The sequence below is a fragment of the Musca autumnalis genome, unplaced genomic scaffold (assembly GCF_047663935.1).
Source record: "Musca autumnalis isolate F117 unplaced genomic scaffold, ASM4766393v1 scaffold_2, whole genome shotgun sequence".
NCBI classification, from domain to species: domain Eukaryota; kingdom Metazoa; phylum Arthropoda; class Insecta; order Diptera; family Muscidae; genus Musca; species Musca autumnalis.
In genome coordinates, this window is record NW_027411755.1 from 88,615,423 (window position 1) to 88,643,163 (window position 27,741).

At 32.3% G+C, this 27,741-nt stretch overlaps 1 protein-coding gene across 3 annotated transcripts in view; it reads left to right on the forward strand.

The window, feature by feature from the left end:
• The first annotated feature begins 387 nt into the window (after positions 1-387).
• Positions 388-27,741, forward strand: part of uex (metal transporter uex) — a 56,961-nt gene continuing 29,607 nt past the window's right edge. Inside the window, exons 1-2 of one of the 3 annotated variants that reach the window (XM_073968184.1) lie at positions 388-664; positions 752-1,290. In XM_073968184.1, coding sequence (XP_073824285.1) covers positions 779-1,290 — 512 coding nt within the window. In that variant the 5' untranslated portion in view covers positions 388-664; positions 752-778. Of the gene's footprint in view, positions 1,291-27,741 lie in introns of all 3 variants that reach the window. The other 2 variants (XM_073968185.1, XM_073968183.1) reach the window with 2 other exon arrangements.

Here is a 27,741-nt window from a genome sequence, read left to right on the forward strand (position 1 = left end):
TTTGGTACTATTTTAGGCAAAAACAGGGTTGTATATCATGTGTATTGTGATTTCGATGTTGATTTCGCTGAAATCACGAAATGAGATGATTTCATTTTTGTATGCGAAATCATGATAAATTTTGCATGATTCCGCGCGAAATCACGAAACGCCTTCGAAATCACGAAAAGACGCCGAATGTAAACCAAACACTAGCTGGTTTGTTATATCCGGTTATATATAAACGTACTATAATTTCGAATAGTGGATTTCGGAGCATATGTATAAACCAGCTATAATATTAATAATTTATTTATTTTTCGGACCAAATTTGGTCCAAAATTCCCAAAACGGCAACGCTGCAGTCATGGCACAATTACTCGATTATCCGATTTTCGCTATTTTCGCACAGTCAATAATCGACTTCGCGACTAATAATCGATTAATCGACTAACCGAAATCGACTTTGCTTATCACTAGTTCAGTAGTCTCAGTACGGTCGGAACGGAAGGAAAAATATAGTCGTAGCTCGCGGAAACAGCGGATTTGTTCACGATTTGGTAGATAAGAGAAGTTGGGGAAAACAAAAAAATTGTGCTGTCAGAAAGAATATAAAAACAAAATACACGAGAAAAATCTTGGGGAAACTTCAAACAGTCGTAGCTCGTGGAAACAATTTGAGGTGGTTAGTGCGAATTTGCTCACGATAATTCTTTTTGCTGCACAATAGAATTAAAGAATATAGTGATAATTTAATTTATTTTCTTTAAAGTTTTTTTTTGCAAGTGAAATAAATTGAATGAAAATGGAAAAAGTTAAACGTTTGCCCTGTTCTGAAAATTGTCAAAGACGGACTAGAAATTTTAATGGGAAAAATGAAACTAATAATAAATCGATAAATAGTCGAAAAGTGAAATCTTTTGAAAAATCAATGGGAGGAAGTCCCCGATTTCGTGGTCTTCAGATTTTCGCCTCATCCCCCACCATTTTAACATTATCAACACAAAACCCGGCCAATATTGATACTTCCACATTCTCTTCTATGTCGTCGTCCAACAAGAACATTTTACGCCGTCTGCGTTTTTCACCTCTTCTTACACACGCATTGATTTTGTTAATCTTTACGAGCGCTTTTAATTTTGGAAGTTGTTCCGTTAGTGGTGCTGGTGATTCATTAATAAATCAACCAACAACAACAACTACATCATCAACAAAAATTCTAAATGCACTGAACAACAAAAACGTCAACAATCAAAAGCTGAACGATACTCATAATTTGCTGCTGCCTAAATCAGCTGAATCGCAAATCAGGTAAATCTTTGAATCCAATAAGAATATATTTTAACAACAAACAAAATGTAATTTTTGTATTTGAGATAAAAACTTTTACTACATATGTACTTAAGAATGAAAATGTTGAATAAGCTAAGGATTGTCGAACACGGACGAATGTAAAAACATTATTATGAACATGTCGCTTAAATTTCCTTTGCCGACCCACCGCTGAAAATTATGAAAAAATTGGGTTTAAGATGAGTTTAAGCATTAAGCTCGGATCGGGACCAAATTTTTTCCACAGGTAGGTCTCGTTACCCTGATCACAGATATATATAACATTTATTGCGGAAGTCCATACTTCCCGAGATATGGGCCTCCGAAGTTCTGAAAATTCCATTGTTAAATGTCGGCTACTTAAAGAAAATTTTTCAATTTGAAAGATATTTTGTTCCCGTGCCCTAGATTTGCACCTGTCCATAGCAGAAAGTCTTAAAACTCCGGCCGAAGGCCGGCTATATAGAAAGAATTATAATTTTATCCGAGCTTAATGCTTAAAATCAACTTGCTCCTGGCCTCCAAAGTTACGATTTGAAAAAAATTCAGTTCGCGACTCTGAAATTTGCTCCTGTCCCCGGCCGAAGTCCGGTTACTTAAGAAAACTTGCGATTTAAAGTGATTGGGTCCTCGTAATAACAATAAACAAAATGTAATTTTTTGTATTTGAGATAAAAACTTTTACTACATATGAAAATGTTGAATAAGCTAAGGATTGTCGAACTCGGACGAATGTAAAAACATTATTATGAACATGTCGCTTAAATTTCCTTTGCCGACCCACCGCTGAAAATTATGAAAAAATTGGGTTTAAGATGAGTTTAAGCATTAAGCTCGGATCGGGACCAAATTTTTTCCACAGGTAGGTCTCGTTACCCTGATCACAAATATATATAACATTTATTGCGGAAGTCCATACTTCCCGAGATATGGGCCTCCGAAGTTCCGAAAATAACCGTGTTAAATGTCGGCTACTTAAAGAACATTTGGCTTAAGACGGGTTCACACGCGCACGGCCGATTTTTTTGAAATTTTTACCACAGGTAGGTCTCGTTGCCCTGATCACAAAAATATATCGTCTAGATGTGGTCCATACTTCCCGAGATATAGGCCTTTAAAGTTCCAAAAATATGTGGCCGAAGGCCGGCTATTTAGAGAAAAATTAATAATATAAAATAAAGTTTTGTTTCCATTCCCTAGATTTGCACTTGTCCATAGGTGAAAGTCTTAAGACGCCGGCCAAAGGCCGGCTATTTAGAAAAAAAATTAATTTAAAAGAAAATTTTGTGCCCGTTCCCGAGACTTGTTCCTGTCCATAGCAGAAAGTCTTAAATCCCCGGCCGAAGGCCGGCTAATTAGAGAAACATTTATAATTTAAAATAAATTTAATTTAAAAGAAAATTTTGTGCCCGTTCCCGAGACTTGTTCCTGTCCATAGCAGAAAGTCTTAAATCCCCGGCCAAAGGCCGGCTAATTAGAGAAACATTTATAATTTAAAATAAATTTTTGTTCCCGTTCCCTAGATTTGCCCCTGTCCATAGGAGAAAGTCTTAAATCCCCGGCCGAAGGCCGGCTAATGCAAAAGAAAATTATAATTTAAAAGAAAATTTGGAACTTTAATGGCCTATATCTCGGGAAGTATGGACTACATCTAGACGATATATATATTTTTGTGATCAGGGCAACGAGACCTACATGTGGTAAAAATTTCAAAAAAATCGGGTGTGCGCACCTATTCCCGTCTTGTTCCCAAAAATTGCCGTAGATAGTGCTTTTCATGCCGATTCCAACGATGCATTTCTTTTGTTTGACTTGCAGAGATATAGGCCTCCAAAGTTACGATTTGAAAAAAATTCAGTTCGCGACTCCGAAATTTGTTCCTGTCCATAGGAGAAAGTCAAAAAACCCCGGCCGAAGTCCGGTTACTTAAGAAAACTTGCGATTTAAAGTGATTGGGTCCTCGTAATACTTTATCCAAACTAAAAGTAAGTTATAATACTGCCATATCGTTCCACTTCCTCGGGTACCTCCCCACAAAAGATAGATTTTTTGCAGAAATGGTGCGCACGATAGCTCTTGAAGGGAGGAACCGATTTCGTCTATACTTTGCACATAGTGATATTTCATCAGACATAGATCAGGTTCGATTAATGACTATTTCGGTCCACTCCTTAGGGCACAACGAGCCGGATACTGCGTTGGTTCAGAATTCTGCGAATCCTTAACTTCGAAAATGCTGCTTATCGGTCCACTCCGGCAACACAAACCAAGAAACTTCCAAAATTTACGCTAAAATGAAGCGCACAATATCTCCGAGCAGGAGCCGATTTGGTCTAAACATTGGATCTTTTAACATTTAGTTCGAAAATGGAAAAGAAAATTCTGTACCCGTACCTTAAGTTTGCATCTGTCATAGGAGAAAGTCTTAAATATCTGGCCCAAAGGCCAGTCACTTACCAAAAACCATGGCTCAATTACCAAAGTAATGGTATCGTTAAATTTTGAATATGCTATATCAAAACTTTGTTTACGTTGTTGGGGAAATTACAACTAAAAAAATAATTTTTGTATAAAGGTATTTGACACTTCATATTTGAGCCATGCCAAAAACTTTCAATTTAAAGTAAACTCTGTTTTCGGGCCAGAAGTTTGTTCCTATCCATAAGAGAAAAATTTAAATCCCGAAATTTCCCGTGCCCGAAATTAGCTCCTGTCCATAGGAGAAAGTCTTAAATCCACGGCCGAAGGCCAGCTATATAAGACAAATTTACATTTGTAAAGAAAATTTTGTTCGCGTAGTGCGTAAACTCGACTGGTTCCGCGCGAACTTTCCCCACACATGTTGTATACTGATGTGTTTAAGGGCACAAGACTTCCCTGTAATAACAAACTTTTTAACAATTCGAGTTTAGTAAATATGTTTAACCTAAGGCCAAGTTAGGGTTTTTATGGAACTTTCGAGGCCTACTTCCCGAGATGTATTACACCGTTGGAATCAGGACCGAAAGGGCCACCTGTGGTGAAAATGACAAATGTCTCCTCCAGGTGTACCATAAAGCAAAGGAGTTCCGGAGAAACCCCATTTTTTTCTTTTTCAAGGCATATATCCAGTATAGTAGTAAACATTTTCACAATAAAATTATATATATTTGGAATCAGCATGAAAAGCAATATCTTTGGTGATTTTTTTACATTTATCTGTGATTTGTTGCTAAAGATTTACATAAGTGAGGACATTTGTAATACTTTCGGGGTTCATACCTCGGGAAGTATTCAATTCCGAAGTATATTGGGAATTGTTTGGAATTGGTATGAAAAGCACTATCTGTGTTATTTTTCATTTTCGTTTAAGGGGTAGGTAAAGGAAAGATAAGGACTTGAAACATACGATTTAAAAGAAAACTGTTGTTCTCATGGCTGAGACAAGGATAAGTGAATTTTTGGGTTTTTAATAAAGTACTAGACTGAAAATTCAAAGAAATCTACAAGGGTGCGTTTTCGTGATTGGGCATCAATTGAATCAGAAATGTACATTTATACGAAACTTTTCGCCCCTATAGTGGCGGTAATGATCATAATACGAAAAGACCTTGTTCACAGTAGACATTGTATGCTTGTTTGTTGGCGTTTATATTTTGATGCTTTGGAGGCTCTTGGAGCAGTTTTGTAACAGAATATTTCTCATTTCCGATTTAGTAAAGGCCAAAACATATGAGACCCTATTTCGAATCAGTTCCAAGCCTTCGGTATGTAATTTCCGCCAATTAATTATCGCCACAAATGTGTGTATTGTAAAGAAAAATAAAATAACTTCAATACGATAGTGAAGTCAATGTAAGAAATATTCTACATTCAATAAACAAATTTGAACGGAAATTTCTTATATATGTTGTAGTTTATTTTGCAAATATAGTGACATTTTATGCAGAATATTTCTTCTTTTGATTCTATCGGTCTAAAACAGGGATAAGCTCGCATGTACCCTTAATTTTTGTGAACCATTAAACATTTATGCAACTTTTTATTTATATTTTTTAATAATTTGCATTGTGGACGATTTTAGACAGCATTAATGTTTAAAAAATGTTGAAATAAGTAATGAAACATCAAGAAAAATTAAATATTAATTCTCCCTTAAATTTCGCTCTCTCTACATTTTGCTCAGCCCTGGTCTAAAATGAAGTTTCATAGGTCTGGATCGAAGAAAAGAAAGATATAAATTGCAAGTAAAGAAAGTGCAAATAATTTATTTATTCCCAGCAAAAAGTTTGCCTCCAAAGAGGCAGTTAAATGATATGTACAAGTGATCTGGAAATGCATCAAATTATGCATTTTCACTCATGATTTTTACAAGAGCGTGACTACTGAAAGAGGCACTCCAATGCACTGCATTTTAACTGACCCTTTGGCACTGCATTTTAACTGACCCTCTGGCACTGCATTTTAACTGACCCTTTGGTATTGCATTTTAACTAACCCTTTGGGTTAGAATAGGAGGCAGTCCAAAGCACGTGTTTTGATACAGGCATTCTGCGGAAATTGTGCAAGCCATTACAAAATATCCCAGAACAAATAAAATGCATTTATTATTTTTGTAAAACAAAAATATTTAGAACTTTATTACATTAGCACAAATTATGAAAATTCTCCATTGAATTTAATCGCAAACATGCGTGTTTCCTCCGCTCTCCATTTAATCCAAGCTGAACTGTTTTTGGTTCATCTGCTAAATGGGTTGTCTTCCCATCACCAGTTAAGATTTCGACATGTATTCCAACAGGACTCCATTGGGAAATTTTCTTCTCGTGAGTTATCGGAAAAATGTTCACAAATTAAATATTATTTAGTTGGTATTAACAAATGTTTGGAAATGTTAACACGCTTATCTCTTTTTTGGAAAATGTATGCTGCTGCCTGTAGAGATGTACAAACTGATTTATGTACATGTAGGGATCTCTAACAACTGCTAATAAAATGTAGCGAACGGAGTGCCTTTTTCACGACTCCGTTTGGACTGCATCCGGATGCTGTTAAATTGTGAGGAATTGGAGTGCCTTTTTCAAGACTCCGCTGAACTGCATCCGGATTTTGTTAAAATTTGACAAGTGGATGTGATTCTTTGGATTGCATCCAAATGCGGTTAAAATGTGAGGACTGGAGAGCCTTTTTCACGACTCCGTTTGAACTGCATCAAAATATGCCGTGACAGAACTAGTCCACATTGCACTGCTTCCAATTTATTTTGCTGGGTTATTTTTATTTGTTTAAAATTCTTTGATGAAAATAAAGCCTTCAGGCTAAAGGAGATTATTACATTATATATAACATTGAGAAATTCGATATTTTCTTGACTTCATTTGCAGATATAATTCGTTTTGCGGCCTATAGTGAATGTTGGTGCAAAATATATTTTTCTTCGAGCAAATCCTTTTAAACATTGTTTAATTTATCTCACTATGTAAACTTTCAAAATGCCGATACGCCAGTCTTCGATCTTTAGCTCTTCTCCCATCCCAGCAAACCAATCGTACCGATATCGTAACGAAATCGGAACAAATTTCGGACGTTACGTCCGATATCTGATCCGAAATCGTAACGATATCTTAACGAAAGTTGTATGAAGTGGTTGACATAATTTCGGAACGAAATGTCGGAGCGAAATCGGATCGATTTCGGTCAGAATTCGCAACGAAATCGGAAGAAAATCCTTGGGAAATTCGGAATTCGAATTTCTTCCTCCGAATTTTCGTACAGATTTCTGAACGATTTCGGAATAATGTCGTATGAAAATCTGAGGTACCTTCCGAACTTTCGTAAAGGTTTCTGAACAATTTTGGAATAATTTCGTATGATTATCGAAGGAAAAAGTTTTTCTCTGATGCCTCTTTTTTATTGATTTTTTTTTTTATTGGAAGATTATAATTTCAAAGATATCTAATGATTTTCACTGTTGTTATCGTTTTGTAGTTATAGTAGAACAATGTAAACTTTGTGTACGAATATGTTGAGTCTATCAGCACTAGCTTTAATTATTATATGTTGCACTTATATTTAAAATATTAAAAAAATGTATATGCGAATTTTATAACCAACCATTTTGTTTTTCGACAACAAACTAAAATGTTACTTGTTAGATATATACAAAAGGTGGTTGTTGTGCGAAGGGAAAATTGTTTCCGACATATCGATCCGAATTCGTAACGAAATCGGAAGAAAAACATTAGCAAATTCGAAGGGAAATTTACTTCCGACATTTTCTCCGAAATCGGAACGAAATCTGAACAAATTCCCCTACGAAAAATCGTATAGAAATCGATACGAAATCTGAACGATTTTGCTTCCGAAATTGTTTCGATATGTCGGACATCCGACATTTGGTTTGCTGGGATAATACACACAGTTTTTCTTGTAATTGTATTGAACACCGTATTTGATTATATTAGGAAAATTATTTTTCCGTGCTTCCTTATAAGCACACTATGCATTTTTTGCGAGCTTCTAACCTCAAACTTATTTTGCATGCACCTGTCTTTCTTAATATGTCGTTATCAAATCCAAATATGTTTTTTCCAATACTGAAAAGAATTGTCTCATAAGCCTTCAATCTGCTCCCCTAAGGAATGCCTCCATTTGGTGAAACTTTTAAACAATTTTAATATAGGAAAAGTTATATTTCTTTTTTTAAGGCTTCAGTCAAGCATTTTAATTTGGTTGAAATATTTCTGATCCTATATTCATTGTTTCCATTTTCTATTAATGCAAAATACTAGAATACAAATAAACAAACATACTACTTTTTTAAATTGTTGTGTCTTCTATGAGGTATTGGGACAATTTATTTATGTATATAAATAGACTCCTTATGGCAGCGCAGACAGTCAATGCTTTAACGTCCAAAGTCTATATTTTCGCAGCCAATTGCTGTCGTCAGAGATCTATGATCTCACAGTGATTTACAGAAACAAAATACGTGCATCTTGCAAAAAAGCAGACCAAATTAAAACTCATTTTAACATATCATTTCTGTAAAAACAAATTCAGAAGACTTACCGGTAAACCCAAATAATCAGGCATGTCACAGAAACGAATTCCGATCGAAAGTAGAATTGATTCCGTATTCAGCTTCTTCAGAAAACGGAAAACGATTTTTTTCGGAAGGAACCACTTTTGGTTTCGCAAGTGGAATTGTATTTTTTTTTTTTTTTTTTTTTTTGAAACATGTCACTTTACAGCGTTTAAAAAATAATAAAAATATTGTTTTATTAACAAAATCACATTTAATTTCATATTTGTTATCATTTATATAAAAACTAGCTGACCGTTGTCTCGAAAATTAATTTGCAAGCCGATAAGTTTAACAAATATGGCGATTATAAAATAATAAGCCCCTGAAATTCGTCTATAAATAAAGGGCATTTTGGACCACAGTACATTTCTGAACATTTTCTGAAAATTGCATGAAATAAAGTTTAGTAGTAGGACATATAAATTTTTGGTGAATATTTTGTTATTTTTAATATTTTGTTGTCGTTTTTGATGGAGGTATTCTGACATTAAAATACCACCTTTTTATAACTGCGTCGACAACACTACTCACAAAAACATCCCATGGTTGTCTATTGCTTCGTCGATTGGTCAGCCGGGAGGTAAATATGAAGCGTGGTTGTCGATTTTGCCTAACGAAAAAATATTGGTAAAATACGAAATAAGCAAAGATGCACAAAAATAAATATTCGTTCGTTTGCGTATTTAGCCGTGTGTGTCAATTTTGTGTAGCAGTTGATGTGATGTTGTTGGTCGTCTTACCACCTCTATCCAACCTATCAATGTTTTTGCTACGTTTTATCAGGCTTCTGCTTATTTGGTTGTGGACAGTGTTGGATTTTTTGTATCGTTTGTGAATAATAAAACTTTTAACAAAAAAAAATTAAAGATCAAAAATAAATACATTTAATATCTTAAAATTCCCCAAAAGTGTTTAAAATCGGAATAAAGAATTTCAGTTCCAATGATTTGGGCAGCACTGTATATACTATCTAGTGCCGCAGTACAGGTCGCATTTATTGTCCGATTCGCATGAAAATTGGGGAATATAGTTTTTTTTTTGGCCAAAGGTCGAACGCTATTTATTTTGGTAAAAATCGGTTCAGATTTGGATATAGCACACATATATATCTCCGTCTGATTTAAGGCATTTGGTGCACGAAACACGCTATATATGTCCGATTTCAATGAAATTTGGAAATTCGGTTCAGATTTGGATATAGCCCCCTTATATATTTTCGCCCGATTTAAGGAACTTGGTGCACGAAACACGCTAAATATGTCCGATTTCAATTAAATTTGAAATTTGCGACGGAATTTAGTCTTGAAATAAGTGTGCCAAATTATATAGAAATCGGTTCAAATTTGGCTATAGCTCCTATATATATATTCGGCCGATTTTAGGTATTTGATGCACGAAACGCGCTATATATGTACGATTTCAATAAAATTTGGAATGTTTGCCGGGATTTGGCCTAGAAAAAACTGTGCCAAATTATATCGAAATCGGTTCACATTTGGATATAGCTCTCATATATATTTTAGGCAGATTTGAGGTATTTGAGGCACGAAACACGCTATACTTGTCCGATTTCAATAAAATTTGGAAAGTGCGACGGAATTTAGTCTTGAAATAAGTGTGCCAAATTATATAGAAATCGGTTCAGATTTGGCTATAGCTCCTATATATATTCCCAGCCGATTTTAGGTATTTGATGCACGAAACCGGCAATATATGTACGATTTCAATAAAATTTGGAATGTTTGCCGGGATTTAGCCTAGAAATAAGTGTGCCAAATTATATCGAAATCGGATCAGATTTGGATATAGCTCTCATATATATTTTACGCAGATTTGAGGTATTTGATGCACGAAACACGCTATATATGTCCAATTTTGATGAAATTTGGACTATGTGACGGAATTTGGTGTAGAAATAAATGTGAAAAATTATATCAAAATCTGTTCTGATTTGGATTTAGCTCCCATATATATTTTACATATTCACAGTGGTGTAGGGTATTATATAGTCGGCCCCGTCCGACTTTGAACCTTTCCTTACTGGTTTGTTTTTACTTTGTTTTTGTTGTAAATATTCTCTCAGCTATTCACTATCCAATGCAAGAAACTTTGCTGCATCAGATTTTAAGAAAATTTTTGCAAAATATCTGGCCTCATATTTGCCTAATTGTTTAATAAAATTTTAATAAAACTAAACAAAGTTTATTTTTAATTAAAAGAGGGTGTGAGTGAAATGAAAAAAAAAAAATGTTTGGAGCCTGCAGGTACATAGTTAAATAGCAATAAATTTTAAACAATTTTTATTTTTCTTGTGTTTTTTAGTGTAATATACTTTTGTTAAATGAAGCGTAACTACAAAAGTTCTCTAATGTCCAGTCCAATTCCTTTTCGACAAATTAAATTGGACTTCCTAGATTTCGAATAATGACTGCAAATAGCCGCAAATCTTGCTGATAAAATGCATGGAAAATGTAGCTTAAATCCTCAAAATACCAAAAAATCGGGCAGTACAGTTATAAGGGGGCTATATGAAAACGTTGAAATATGTTCACAATTTTTGGTGGAGAAGATATATAACCATCGAGAACCTCCAATGCCAAAATTCAGCTTATTTGGTCTGAAAATGTGCCCAAAATCCTCAAAATACCGAAATTTGGTGGAGAATGTTTGTGTCCACTGGGAACTCCAAATACCAAATTACACCTAATTTGGGCGGAAAATGTAGCTTAAATCCCCCAAAATACCTAAAATCGGGAGGTACCTGAAAAGGGGCTTATACCCAAACGTGGACGGATCTATTAATTTCGCGTCGCTAGATCAGTGATTTCGACCACTGTGCGACGGTGATAAGATATCTCTCGCACTTACCAATCAGTCAAGCCCAATTTAAACAAAACCGCTAAGATGAAATTATAGCCGTTATATTTTTCATTTTTATATAAACACAAATATTAGGCTTGGAAAAGTGTTTGCTGTATTCTTGACTTTCATATTAAAAAATATATTCTTCACGAATTTGGATGAGCCCCCTTCTTTATTTTATTTTGTTTTTGGTTTTCGGTTGTTATTGCTTTTAGCAAGTTGTTTTAGTTTCATTTGATATGCATCCTCAACAAAAATACCAGACATTTTTTCAGTTTTTTTTTTTGTTTACGTCTTATTGTTTTCATTCAGATTGGATCATATTTCATTTGCCCAATGAGAAATTAAATTCATGTAGGCAAATTCTTCTTCGCCGGTTGTTATTTGTTTTCTTCGTTTCATTTAAAAATTCTGCTAACAAATCAAATTCCCATTGCTCAGGCAAATGAAATTTACAAATTTGTTGTGTTATTATTATCTTAAGTTTATATTTTGATAGTATTTGAGATGTGTAAATCGATCTGTCAAGATTGATCCGCTGTTAATACGGACGTTATGGTTTGTTATCTTTAAAAGTATATAATCAAATTTCCAAATTAAAATTAAAAAAAAAAACTTGGTTATGAAAATATATAAATTAGTATTCCCATTTTTCTGCGAACTCTCATATTTTATACAGTTTAACAATCATACGCTTTGTCAGGACTTTATATTGGAAATATTTCATTTTGGAATTTCCGAAGCGAAATTGTGTAATATATGTGTGTGGTTACTTGCAAGTTCTTGCTAGAAGAAATTTCTCTAGCAAAAACTTGCATGTTTTCAATGAATAACAGAGAACAAGTTATTTAACAGACAACTTTTTGTAACAATTTGTAAAAATGTTGTTGTGATTATTGTTGACCTGTTGGTGTTCTTATTTTTGGTGGGTTTATTTTGGCTTTTGGTCAAATGAAAACAAAGATGTTCGTGTTTTGTTTCTTTTTTATTTTATTTTATGCTGAACTCAGCATAGACGGTATAACAACACTATTGCTTTTCTCATAAAAATATGCTGAGTTCAGCATAGACGGTATAACAACACTATTGCTTTTCTCATAAAAATAATATCCCTGAAGATGACTGTCGATGACAGCCGAAATATCGGATAAATAAAAAAGAAACAAAACACGAACATCTTTGTTTTCATTTGTAAAAATTGTTCCAAACTTTTGAGTAACCAGGCAGACCTAATATCACTTCTGATAAAAATATGTAAGCCTGCAATAATAGGATTTTTACAGTCTGTGCAGACGCTATCAGAGATCTCCAAAATCTGATTCTCTTTTACTGCTTGCTTTGTTTATGGGTGTGAAGATAAATTGGAAAGTTATGTTGGAAAACTTTTGTTAGCAAAGACACTATTTAGCGAAGACACATATAGTTAACAGATCTTTTATAATGGTTTATAAATAGAAGTCTAATTTCAATTTCAATACATTTTATTTATTTTTCAAAAAAAGATAATAAATAAATCAATAAATGAACATATGTGGTAAAAACCAAAAATCTTTTGCAATTCCATTTAAAAAAAAAATTGCGAGCACATCTATGATTTTTGGTATATTATTAAAGAAAAATGGTTGTTTAAAATTTGTTCGCGTTCACAAACTTGGCGGATGCGCGCAAAGGTAAAATATCTTATTTGTTTTTATGAGAAAATTAATGCATAAATTGTTAACATCATTCTATATCTGTTCGTAGATGTTTCGATATTTACGAAAATTATTTTTATTTTCGCGGAAAATCAACAAATAATGAAAAAATCTTTGAAGTAAATCAAAATTATCTGTCCCAGAATCCGTACAAACCTAAAAAAATAAATAAAATATTTACAGAATCTATACAATGCACTATAGGTAAATTTGACAGGTCGATTTTTTCATCTTTAATAACGCGAGATTTATAATTTGATTTGAAGAAAGAACATGTCAAATTATAGGGATATGCAATTTGTTTTCAAAAATATTCAAAATTCGCGGTAAGACTTGAAGTCAAAGTTCCGAAGGCAAAATAAAAAAGATTTCGCTAAGGCGATTCGAATAAAAAACTCGCTCGAACTACTACTAAACTTCTGTTTTTTGAAAAATATTTGAATTGTTTTTATTTTCAATCAAACAAACCTTTCCTACAACAACAGGGTTTTGGTAGTAATTCGAACGAATTTCAATTCGAATTGTCTTAGAGAAACAGGCTATAAAACTTAGAGCATAATTTAAACGCAATTTGTTAGAGTTTGGTAATAGGCAAATATATATATATGATATTCAGTGGAATGATGGCGGTGTCTACTTTCAGTTTTAAGATATAATTTTCTTGTAAATGTTTGTTACAGCGGAAAAAATCGTCATATAGGATACAACCTAAGAATTTTTTTAAGAAAAATTATATTTTGGTACTATAGACTTTTTTTGGTTTGGTGAAGGATGTATTAAACACAAAAAAGCTTCCTATTTGAACTAAAAACACATTTTCTTTAAAGAAATATTCACTATGTGTTATAAAAATACAGGCGTGTCGTGGTCAACATTTTGGTTAATTATATCTATAATCCGTTCTAACTAGGGATCTCTTAGCGAATCAATATTTTAATATATGAATGTTGATAAAAAATCTTTTGGGGGGTCCATATTTTAGTACATTATAACCGTTTTTTTGGTTATAACCGCCTAAATTAGGTTGGCTACACCAAAATATGGGTGGGGGTGGTTCTGTACAATTGGGAACTTAAAATGCAAAGTTACAGCCAATTCGGACTAAAAATTAAGACAAAATCCTCAAAACACCTGAAATCGGGTGATACCGCTATATGGGGGCTATAGGGAAAAATGGACCCATATTGGTTTTGGTTTCATATTCATGTATTGTCATCCAAATTTGAAAAATGTGCAAAGTTTCAGTTCGATTGATTGGCAACTGTGTTAAAAATGAGTTACAAGATTTGAACTGTAAAAACTATTTGTTTTGTTCCAAATATATTTTTTGGCTTTATTAGAAAAATTAGAAAAAATATTTTTGGAAGTTCTCTAACTATTTCGCTAAGACCCCATACAATAATTAATATGTTTTTTATAATCGCAAATGCTATGATAAATTATAAGGATAGGAAATTAAGGGTAATATTGAAATTACAATCATTCAAATAATATGAAAATTAAAAAGCATGTCATTCGCGAATTAGTTAGAATCATTGATGCGCATCCGAAGAGATTCATTCACCACTTTCAATATCTATGCATATTTCGAAATTTCACTCAGCGGCCAAAGTGTGCCGTCAGTTGCATCACATAATGCAAAAATCCTTCATGTGGGCAAAAGTCGCGCAATATACATACGATTTTCATGCGCATCCGATTTCAGCACCCATCAAAAATACTTCAATATACACCTATATAGATTCTTCAAGAACCGCGGATGAGCCTCCAATGTGTGTGAAAATAAATTGGAATTTAAATTGGAAAATGTAATTATAAAAAATTTAAATATAAATAAAAATATTTTTCATATTTATTATGATTAGTTGTCGCAAAAATAAGTCCTTTATGCAAAAAATTCTTATCAATTCCTTGCGGTTAGGGAGGTACCAAATGTTGCCTGTGGGCAACATCGGGCCATTGTGGTTATAGAAATGAACAAAGTTTGTTTCTTAAGTCATTTTATTATCGTTATATTTTTCATTATTCATGATGTGAAAAAGCATAATCTGACGAGTTTGTTTAATTCTAGAAGAAAATTGATTGATGGAAATTTAATGGAAAATTGGTCTATATTTTTCACAAATTAGCCAATTTTGCCGTATATGGTAGTGTTCATATAACCTGAAATGCTCATATTGAGATTTTTCAGAGTAGAAGCGTTTGAAAAATATTTTCTATTTTGTATGCAGATCCAATATATAAAATTATCATCATCGATATTTGAACAGATATTCGCTTCATATCATAAAAATTCCTAACATGTAATATGTACATGCACCAAAAACTGTGTCAATCTCATCTTGATTCATGTCCAATCTTCGAATAACAATATAAATACAACATTTTTCACAACCCCGAATGTCCCAATTACCCTTTGTATTTCATTGAATACCACTTACCAGCATTTTCGACTTCCACTAATGTAACCAATTTATTATCACAATGGGCCAACGTTGACCACAGGCAACTTCCAAATTTCAAAAATTTGTAACTACTAATTGGAACTGTAAATTGTATGTGTGTTTTTTATCTCAGTAAGATTTTTCAAAAAATGTTGGCTGCAATTATTCTATTCGTTTGACATTTAACGGCATTTTATAAAATCCCTAAAATATTTCATGTCCAAATTTGTACTCGACTACTTATACTTAAACAAGCATAACTTCGCCAATCTAGCTATTTATTTAAAAGTAATTTCCATTTTTTTATTCTTCTGAAATCAATCTACCGACACTCACTTTGTATTTATAAATATCTCAAACGGTGTCGGAAATACGTATACACAAACATGCAAAATTGTCCACAGGCAACATCGGGCCACGAAGGGTTAATATAAAATTTAAATGTATTTATGAACTTTGCATGAAAGTTTAAATATATACGTGCATAAATTAGTTACAAAAGTACGCACTAAAAAATCAGCTGAAATGTAACCACTTTTTTGGCCCCCGCTTAAAAACGGAGGCGTGTACGTCGATGGGTCATTTTTTTCTGAATCAGCATCAAACATACATCTAGGCCATGTATTTCGGGTAGTTCTAAACCTGTTCAGATGTTGGTAAAAAATAATTTTTTATACCCCCAATACCAAATCTGCTTAAATGCATATTCTGTTGTGACCATTGTTCAAAAATTTTTAATTCTTAAAAATTCTTAAATTTTAATTTTTTGGAATCAGCATCGAAAATATCTATAGGCCATGCATTTCGAATAGATGTTCAGATGTTGGTAAAAGTTATTTTAAAGTTTTGGGATATATATCGGGTACTGTCGGATAGGTATTTTTATTACCTATCGTATGGTATATGTCGCTATATCTGCTTAAATATTAATAAAATGTTGACATATTTTATGTTATATAATTAATAAAGCATTTTTGCATTAAATTTGTTTACTTTTTATTATAATTTGATGTGTTGGTAAGCATCTAAATGAAAATGGGCAGCGACGCTGTAGTTGTTTTCCAATTTATTTTCACAGACGTGATGTTGTGGATATATCGAAAAAATATACTTTAATATCATGTTGCCCATGGAGTACTCTTTGATTCTTTCTTTGAGCACAGCTTCCACGTAAATTGTTTCTAATTGTCGATATTATGAGACCTCTCCTAAAACACTTCATTTTAAAGAATTTAAGTCTTATTATATATTATATTATTATATTAATTTATTAAATTCAGAAAGGCCTAATATAAGCACAATGTAAGGAATTTTAAAGAGTAATGTAAAATCGTACTTGACAACATACGAAAGTGTGTATGTTTAGAGAAAACAATTGCATCTGGTAAAATGTGATTTTTTCTGGCAAAAGCCAGTCATATCACGTGCAAACTCTCACTGTATTTATTCTCAGCACTTCACCTTACTAGTACTTATTGATAAAATATATCTTTTAGCATTATCTACGAAATTTTTGTTTTCTAAATAACAAACTTAAAAGATTATAACATAATTTTCTATAGTTTTTTGCAGGTGTATACATTTTTATGTATATACACAGTAACTCGCAAATCAAAACAATTGACATATCTTTATCACTATCAATATATCTGTCCTTCGTGTTTGGTTTTAAAATTTAACCAAAACAACTACAGTAGCAGATTTTGGTTGGTTTCCTTTTAGTATTGGGAACTTATCAGGCGATTCAAACAGCGCGATAGTCGCTGTCACGATTCCAACAAGTATTATGATAAATATTGAACAATAATTACGTCAAAATGACGCACATTTTTGCCTTATTATTGGACTTGTTCTGAAAGTATTGAATAAAATCCGTAGACATTTTGAATAACCTGTCAATCACGTGCTTCAAATTCTTATAATCCATTTTTTTGATAAATCTAAACTTCAAATCTATATAATTTTAGTTTAATTTTTTTAATCTTTTTATAATCTATTATTACTTATCATTTGTCCCATAACATGAGCCATATATAAATTCATATGTGTATGTATATTTTGTTATATATGTATATGGGCTCTTTATACGTTCAAAATGATTTCGTCATCGTCTGTATTGTGTTCTTGTTAAAAGATGTTTTTTCCGAGAGAATAATTTTATAAATAACCCATAAGATAAAGATGAGAACATACTTATTACTTTTGTACACAGATAAAATTATGTACTATTAAATAAATATATTTTTAATAAAAAGGGTACAAAAATTCATAATAATTCTTATACGTTTCCAATTTTTATTGATAGGATTTTTCAAACTGGACCTAATTCTCTTACTTGATTTCGAAAAAACGAAATAGTTTATGACATGCCTATATTCAAAAAATAGACAAATATATGTATAAAAAACACAAAATCTTTAGGAAAAGTAAAAACAAAAAATGAATGAAAAGTAAAGAACAGAATATATCGTAGTAAATTGGTTGATTCGAATGTTGTTGATTCATGAGTTCAAGTGATTCCGGACTACATCTTTTTACGTGAAAGAAGTCATGTTTTTTTATCACTCTCTCTCTCTCTCTGATGGCTTCTTCGAAAAGAGTACCACCTCATCATCAAGTAATTCACTTTTATTTTGTATATATAATAAATTCAAAAGAAAAATCATACTATGTTTTCTATTTAATTTACATTTTGTACAATCCAAGTGTATGTAAATAAAATACTTTCTTCACAAATGACATTTTAATACATTTAAAATATCCACATTTTATTTATTTTTTCATTGAATATACGTAATATAAATATATTAAATTCACAAAAACAATACATATTTCTTTTCTTGTCAGCTTCTAAACATTTTTCTTAAAATTAATGATATGGCCTGCGACTGGGACATGAAACAAAAATAAAAATAGTCCACGCGTCGCCAACCATTGGTTTATGCAGCGTCTGCAAACGTCATCTCTTATAGCCAAAAAATTAAAATAAAGCAAAAATATCTACTTGCAGAACCAATTGGCATATGACGTAGATAATTAATACACTCGTATTATGTATGTAATAATTTTATTTATTTATTTTTTTTTTTTTTTTTTAATTTACCTTAAGGGTCGAGAATACGAAAATTCGAAAATTGTGTTATTTTTTTGTCTGTTGAAAGTTGTTTTACTATATATTGGCTAATTTTTTAGTTCAAAGTTCATACATAAAAACAAAATATTTCATAGCAGAATATGTGCGAAATACAAACAAATATGTACAATAACAAATGTATTGCAAAAACCAAAATTGTAGAAAATTTCGTTTTATGTTGTTCGTTTATGGCAACAAATTATGTAAAAACTATACGGTTTTTGTGTCAATATCTTGCTATTGGTTCTCAAAACAATATATATATATATATATATATATATATATATATAATTGTTCCACAAACATCCCATAAGGGACAAGGGAGACTTCTCTCATATCAATGAGTGCAACCCGATTCATATTAGCTCAATGATATGGGACCTACAGTTTATTGCCGAGTCCGAACGGCGCACAGTGGTTCAGAATCGTTTTTTCCTGGTCAAAATTCTGTAACTTTTCAACGGATAGAGATATGTATATTCATAATTCTTTTTTTGTTAGACAGATAACACAATCAGCTTTCAGACGAATCATAAGCTGTCTGGTAGTTGCAGAGAAATTCAAGGTCAAAGTTAAACTTTTCAGTTTTTTTAACTATTTTTCATCAAAATATGAGTGTTTTTGTGGTTTTTATATCTTCCTATGTATTAAAGATGGTCAAACACCAACAAATAAACAAAATAATTACAAAAAAAAAAACTGAAAAAAATCGAAAAAATGTCGAAATTTTTTTTTCAAAAATTTGTAAAAACAAATTTACCAAAAAAATTTAAATTTTTTTTTTAAAAATTAAAAAAAATTCTCCTTGAGTTTTAATAAAACTTATATAACTCGTATAAAAACTCATATACTCAAAAAAGTTGTAATTTGTGTCAAAAAACTGTAATTCATATGGAAACAGTATAGAAAAACACACATTTTTACCCATGTAATTTCAATAAATTGAAAAAAGTGTTAAACGGACGGAACGGGACGGGTACAAAAGTATATATGGGCTTAAAGAGGAGACTCTCGGCATCTATCTGTGAAAACAGAACTTTGTTCCATGTTGTTCCGCAAAAGTTCTAGTCCACTAAATTTGAAATTTCATAAAATTTAGTACCCGAGGAAAAATAAAATAGATCATCTTGTGTAAACGCTATGGTAATTTACTAAAACGAAATTTGCAAAAATGACGTATTTCCCAAAAATGGGGAAAATGCTCGACTTTAGGGGTACGTCACGCCCACACCTTCCAATATTTGGGCCTAATTTTTTGGTTTCCTTTCAATATGTTTACTATCGAATCCCATATAGAAATTAAATATCTTTGACAAAACAAAATTTTGATTTTTGGCCAGGAAAATCGATTCCTGAACCATTGTGAGGCGTGTCTAAGACACCACTTTTGTAGAGAAGTTTTACATGGCTGAAATACTCAGGAAATGTCGCCAACATTACTGAGGGGTATTTTGCCACCGTTGAAAAGTGTTCTGATGTTGCCTGGCCGGGGAATCGAACCCACGACCTTATGTGTGCAAGGCGGGTGTGCATACCATTGCACCACGGTGGCACCCAAACAATAATCCGTCAAAATATGCAAAGTTTATTTGCGATTTATAAAAAATGCGGTCAAAAAGTATTACCTACTACTTGTCGGTGCCAATAAAAGTATTGCAAAATCTATGGTTTCTTGGAGAGTTGCCAAAGGTGTGTTTTTTAAAAAGTTGTCCATCCACTTCGGACATTCATTGGAGTTTTAATGAGCTTTGCTAACTCAAAATTAAGGCTCGGCTTGTTACACTCTAAGGGTACTGGTTCGCCAATTTTTAGCAAATCTTGACCATTCGTTGGAAGATCTTTTTCGATTTTGTTTTCTTAAAATGCACCAAAAAATGATATAAGGTTGTTATCAGGATTTTGGCACGAGGGTTTTATCAGTTTAGTGTTGTTATATTACATTAGCAATTTACACGAATAAGATTAATATGTCATGATCTGGCCTTGGATTGGTGGTAGTTGAACTTGTTGGAGCCTTCTGGATACCTTTTACTAACTTTCAGAATAATGATTATTTAATATTTCCTAATCATGTCTGTGGGGATGTCTTCCTAATCATTAGTGAGGGTTTTCAGTGTGAGTCACGGTATGTGTACGCTGGGGTCTATTGCACTCGAGTAAAATTTTGTACCTTGGATAATATTTCCATTCGGATTTGTTTTGCATTTAGTATTTCTTACATAGTGACATCCTGTTGTGATTTTGTATAATGTTTTCTTTTATTGTTTGTTTTGGCTCTTTATATTCTTATTGTGTGTTTACATTTCAGAAGTGTAAACAATGACAATGAGAGCTTATTTGTTGTATAGCAGTCAGTGTTGCCGTTTTGGGCATTTCGGCCCAAATTTGGGCCGAATAAAAAATAATTTTTAATTTCGGGCCGATGGGCGGCCCAAATCCTTTTTAGGCCGTTTTCATGCTAATAATTTTAAACAATATTTGATAAAATATCAAATATTATTATTTGGGCTATTATTACGTTTGGGCTAGTATTGCGTTTTCAAATCCATCCAATAGTAAAAGAAAGGATGTAATAATGGCCCTTAAACTACTAAATACAATAACTCCATATAAGGTAACCTCAAACGAAGTTTTGCCTGTTACGAACCAGATATTACATTTTCCTAGACTTGTAGAATGTGACCCCGATTTAATAGTAACAGATTGGAGTTTTCTAAGACTCGGTGAAACTATACTTTCTTTCATCTCAAAGAGCACATCTTATAATATCTTCGGAATTTTTGTTGTTGAAAGATAGTGCAAATTCTTGAGGTAAATGGCTATCTGCGAAACCATATTTTTGTAAAAGCGTTTTGCGGTGCCAAGATAACTCGAAAACGGATGGCCCGATGATAGTATATTTTTGTAAGCGTTTTAGGAACCTAATAAAACAGAATTAAAAAAAAATATTTTTAAAAAAATTTTGAGCTGTCAAAGTCAAAATTTCGATTTTAACGAAAAAAATTGACTGTTTTTGTCAAAAAATTGGGCAAAATAATTTTTTAATCTGTCTCGCTCAAAGGCAGGCGTTTTATGTATTTAATAAGCTCACATGAATAATATAATAATGTCATATGAAGTTCGGTCAATTCGTTTTAGAGCTATCGTTGGCACCGACTTCAAAAACGCCGTTTCGAGAAACACGCTCTTAAAGTTTATATGCTACGTTCAAATCGCAATAAATTGTTGCCTTCCAATCATTATTTCTCAGACAATTTTTTGCGACATACTACCTTTACGTACAAATAGACAATATTTTTTTCGATTTTTCTAAAAGTAGCAAAAGGTATCTATGAGAAATATATATTTTTGTTTTAATTTGTAATGTTGGGCCGTTTTAGGTCGTTTTGGGCCGTTTATAGGAAAATTTTGGGCCGAAAAAAATTTTTCGAACGGCAACACTGATAGCAGTGCAGCAGTTACTGTTGCTTTGTTCGTTCGGCACATTTTGATTTCTCTTTCACAGTTTGTTATTTTTAAATGTAAAATATTTAAAAACAAATTTTATTTCATGCGAATTAGTTTAATAATATGTATGTTAAACAGACCGCATTTTAATTGGAAAATAATGTATTGTTTGTGAACTAAAGTAAACTATTCTAGTAAGAGTAGTTAACGTCCCATCATCTGTTGTCTGTAATAAAAAATCGTGCTGTCAAGTACAATTCTCTTTATTCTAATTGGATTAATGACTAACTTAATATCCTAAAAAAGCCAAAACTCGTAGGATTTTATGCGTTATATCCTTGACGACACTGTTTATTTACGTGTATCTGTTGAAAAGAAATGATGTAGACTCAAGGTCTGCAAATTTTGTGCTGACTGTTTTCTCATATGTGTACGAGTATATTGCTTTGACGACAAGTATTTAATGAAAAAGTAAATTGCAAACATTTTTGCTCGAAGCAATCATGCAATACCTAGTAGAGCGTGAAACTAACCAGAATTTTTATCAAAAAAAATTATATGTATATTTATATATACCCCTTAATCAATGTTTGTTATATAACAACAGTTATTTGTAAATAAAGGATTATTGTACAAACATTTATTAGTAAATTTGTAGTTTCATTCTTAAACTTTTTATAAAACGTTTTTTATTTTGTTTCAAAATTTTCAGTATTTTTTTATTAAAAAATATCACATAGTTAGTTGATAAATTGCCTTCTATGAAACACTCTTTGTATTAAAGCAATTTCTGGCAACCTATAATTGATAGATTTAGTAAAATAAAGTTATAAACCAGTCTTTCAACGGAATATTTGTGGAGAAACATATTTAATTTTTTTTAATTAATTTCTCGATGGAAATCGAGCTTAATGATCAATAATGCATCTGACATGACATGTTTCGCCTTTGGTAAAGAAGGCTCCTCAGCCATATCGCTATCATCTAACTTTTACTCTTTCAAATGCAGTTTGTTTTTTTACAGTGCTAAATGTTTTCTTCAGTCATTGTATGGCTTTAATGACCAACGCTTAGCATAGAGCCAAACTCATAACTTTCAAAAACTACGCTAAGCGTTTGTCATGAAAGCCATACAATGATTGGAGGTTCCAAAATACTTTATGATTTTGGTAAATACTTGATAATAATGACATGTTATGAATTGTATTCTTAATGGAGACAAACTAACTAACAAGCGTCAACAATATTAGGAAAAGGATATCCCCACTAAGAGGTTTACCATGTGGGTACCAGGTCATATTATATGTAAAAAGAATGTCCTATAGGTCTTAAGAAAAACTAAGATGTTTTATAATTTTGTTTTTATTTTACGAGGACGGACTGTCATCGCTTACAAAAAATATTACCTACATAGACTAATAAATCGTATAGACAAAGAGATTGTAGTGTCTTTTTTTTTTGTAGGTGTCGCCCGTATGCAAAGTGCCTAATCTTTTCATTCAATTGCCCAATGTTTTGGGGTAAATTACAATATTTTTTTGGATTTGTTTATATGAGGATGTAGATCTGGCCAAAGATTATCCATATTTTGTCTTTTATCAGAATAAATAGTTTAAATTCTATATTAACTTTAAATAAAACTACTAACGACATCTACCAATTTTCGAAAATTTCGAAGATAAATGCTGAGAGCAAATAAATGTCTATACATTTATTAGTCTATGATTACCTACAGAATAATATGATCTTTAAGGGGTGACCCCCACTTGTAAAGCCCAATCAATTCAAGTCATTTTCCGTGAATTTTTCCGACAAAACTATGAAACTTTTTTGTAGATGTTTTTCATCTGAAAGAGCTCATCTCAACCTACTTTCTGAATTTTTCTTGTTGAAAAATATTACATTGTTTTGTGGCAATTGAATTGTCTTCCAAACCCTGTTTTTACTAAAGCGTTTTGTGCCAACTGTAGCTCGAAAACTACTGAACCGATCGTCATATACTTTTGTATGCTTATTTAGAACAAACAAATCTAGTCCTTCATCGAACGATTTTTAAGAAGTACTAGGTTCTACCGAAATGGTGGAACCAAAAATTCAAAATTTCAATTTTTTTGCTTAAAAACAGTCATTTATTGGTCATAAAACAGGCAAAAAAAAGAAGTATTAGTTATTGATGTCATTGATAAGCCCACAAAATTATATGACAATCGGTTTATTATTTTTTTGGGCTAATTTTTGTAATTTTGCAACTAATTTTTTATACCCTACACCACTATGTGGAAAGGGTATTATAAGTTTGTTTTGGGAAAAATTCATGTAACACCGCGAAATATCGGTCGGGGACCCTCAATGTGGTATACCAATCTTCATATCTCGACGAGAAAAAGCGATATTGAGATGTGTGTCCGTCCGTCCTTCCGTCCGTCTGTCTGTCCATTATAAATTGTAATCAAACTCCAGGCCGCAATTATGGACCGATCGTCACGAAATTGCATGGAGGTCGGGTTCAGACCAGAATAGACACCTATTGTTATTGGTGAAGATCGTGAAATACTTAGCGGGTGAAATGGACCAAATACATAATTTTTATCCGATTTTGTACCTGTTCTGTAGGTCGCAAAAATGGTCCGATCGCCTCGAAATTTTAACTGAGGTAAGAGTATGTGACAAAGAAGAAGCTTGCAATTTGAAATAGTGATCAGATAATATTTAGAGGGTTTAGAGGTTTGTGTGAAAATTGTGAAATTTTTCTAGGCAAAATACACCTAAGTAATGTTGGCGACATTTTCTGAGTATTTTAGCCATATAAAACTTCTCCAAAAGTGGTGTCTTAGGACACGCGCTTCGAACTCGGCGATAAACTGTAGGTCCCAAGCTTAATGTGATAAGGTGGCAGAATACAAAAAAGTATTTCTTACAATAAGCTTATTTGTTCCATAAAGGAATTGTGATTTGCTGAAAGCTAATTCCCAGGGACAGTGGTGTAGGGTATCACATGGTCGGCCCTGTCCGACTATAACCTTTGCTTACTTGTTATTTATTTATTTTTATTTTATTTCATTCATTTATTCATTTTTTTTTTAATTTGCAAGTGGCTAATAATTCAAGTGGGATGTATGGGTGTAAATGAACTAATTCGAATTTCAAATAGAAAATTTTGAGGTACAAATGCACAATTTTGAATTACAATTCGAAAAATTAAAATCGACTTTCACGAATTACAAATAGAATTTTCGGATTACAATTGAAATATTTCGAATTATAATAAAATGTTACATGTACAACTAATTACATCTTAAACAAGTGTGGATGAAATTTCATGCACCATAAGTGAATACGAAGGAATTCTAAAACAAAACATTTTACTGATTTTTTCGGTTTTTGGGGTTGAAAATTTCGACATTCAAAAATTTCAAGTATTGTAGATTGTATTGTGTTAGAAGAGTACATTTTCTATTGGGAAGGTGGACTTGGGAGTAAAAAATTAGTTAGAAAATATGGGTACAACGTAAAAAATATGGTAGAATCGAAATCTTATATGGGCGTTATACCGAAAAGTGGACCGACGTGACCCACTTTGTGAGCCAATATAAAATGTAAAGCTCTCCATCAAATTTCCAAAGTTTTTTTTTTTTTGAACATTCCCAACGCCTCTCATTCCGTCTTTATCATATCTTAGCGAGTGTACATCTCTGAATATTAAGGTCCCATTTGGTTAATGTATATATAATATACTAGCTCTTCCCGTTTGCCTAATACAAAGAGTAACATATTTAGTACCTTTTAGTACTTTTTGTACCCTTCTAGTTCGAATTTCCAAAAACCCAGCCTTATCACACGTCTACACAACAAGGACAACCCACACTCAAAATTTCACCAGCGGTTTTGTCTGGTCGATGATATGTCAGTCACTCACTCAGTGATCACTAAGTTCTTTTATATATAGATAAGTTTGGTCTAAGAACGGATAATCGATTCCCGGATAATCGAGTTTCGACTGTACTTTGTTCTGAACAAAGAATAATTATGCATAAATCGTTTAATTTTAATTATTTATGTGAGCGGCAGTATAAGTATGTAGTACCGATAGGGCATTAGCCACTTAAAACTACCATGAAGCAAAAATAGCATGTGTACACATTTATTCAAATATTCAAAACACGAAATATTCAAAACATTGTTATACGGTCGTGTGAGTAATATCGTATTGGATTTCAGAACTTTCGGATTATTCGCAAAATTTGTATTTTGGATAAGAATATGAACGGATTTGTTCAGTATAATCTCCTACTAATATGAAAAAGAATCGGCCGAATATATGTCTATTTCAGACAAAATGCGTTAGTGTTAAAATGTATAGCTAACATATCAGTCTGATTTAGTATATTCATATTTTCACCCCTTTTTTTCGGCGAATTTTTTTTTGAAAAAATAGTTATAACATAACAAGCAAACTTCTGATTCAAAATACCTATATATTTTTTTATAAAATGCCCGACATATTCCACTGCAAATTTCTCTATAAATAGTCCCAAATAAAAATACTTTCTTTAAAAAAAAATGATTGTAACATTGACCCTGCAAGCATCTTATTAATTGTTATGATTACACACAAAATGATATATGTGTGAGTAAAAAATGTTTTTTTTGTACAATGTTTTGGTTGTTTTGTGCATAATACAATGTGGTGGCACCATCTTTAATGCTGCTAGAGACAGCCGCTACTGCTTATCCCACTGTCAGAGTTCTTTTCATTCATAATAAACATTTATGAATAACCTTGCAAGACAGAATGGGGCTCACAACAATATCATATCTACTACGTACATATAAACATATACAGTATGTACAAATACATTCAGCTGTACAAGTCAACATTTTCACAAACATCAATAATAAGAATTTTGTTTTGCCATTTTTACATTTCTGCTTGAAAATGATGTCATAAGACATCACCATACAAAAACCGAATTGTAAATTCCTTCTTAAGGTGCTTTCAAAAGACTAGACTAACTGAATTTTGATAAAAAAAACACAGTTTTTGAAGCCAAATGTATGCTCATTACTGTATAACAGAGAGCCATGGCAATATAAAAAAATTAAACATAAATAAGGGACAAAGTGATGAATTATATATTAAAATAATTAAAAAATTAAGTTACAGTGTTTTATTTATAAATGCACTTAAAACTAGAAACTAATTTTTCATTGAGAACTCCAAATGCCAAGTTTCAGCCAATTCGGGTTGAAAATGAAGAAAGAATCCTTAAAACACTTTAAATCGGGTATGGGGGATATAAGAAAAAAATGAACCCATATTGGTTTTGGTTCAATATTCATGTATTGTCTTCCAAATCTGAAAAGTGCGCAAAGTTTTAGTTCGATTGGTCCACTGCAACTGTGGAAAATGAGTTACTAGATTTGAACTAAACGACACCAAAGCAAGTTCAATAAAACACTGTAAAAATGTTCACTAATAGCATAGCAGCTTCCAATCCATTAAATTGTCTTAGAGGGTAAAATATTGACTCATATGTATATATTATTCTATGATGCTCATGATACATGCTGAGTCACCTGCTTGAGATTGCTACCTGACTAAGTTGATTCATCACGTCGCAATAGCCTCTTTCCGGTCGGGAAATCCGACCCAGTGGCAAATGTTACAAATTCTGAAAAGTTTCTTTACGTTTGTTGTTAGATTCACACATTGCTAGTAAGTTTATCAGGGCAATCGTGAACGAAAATTCCTTGCGGAATTTGTTTCCTTTCCCCAATTTCACA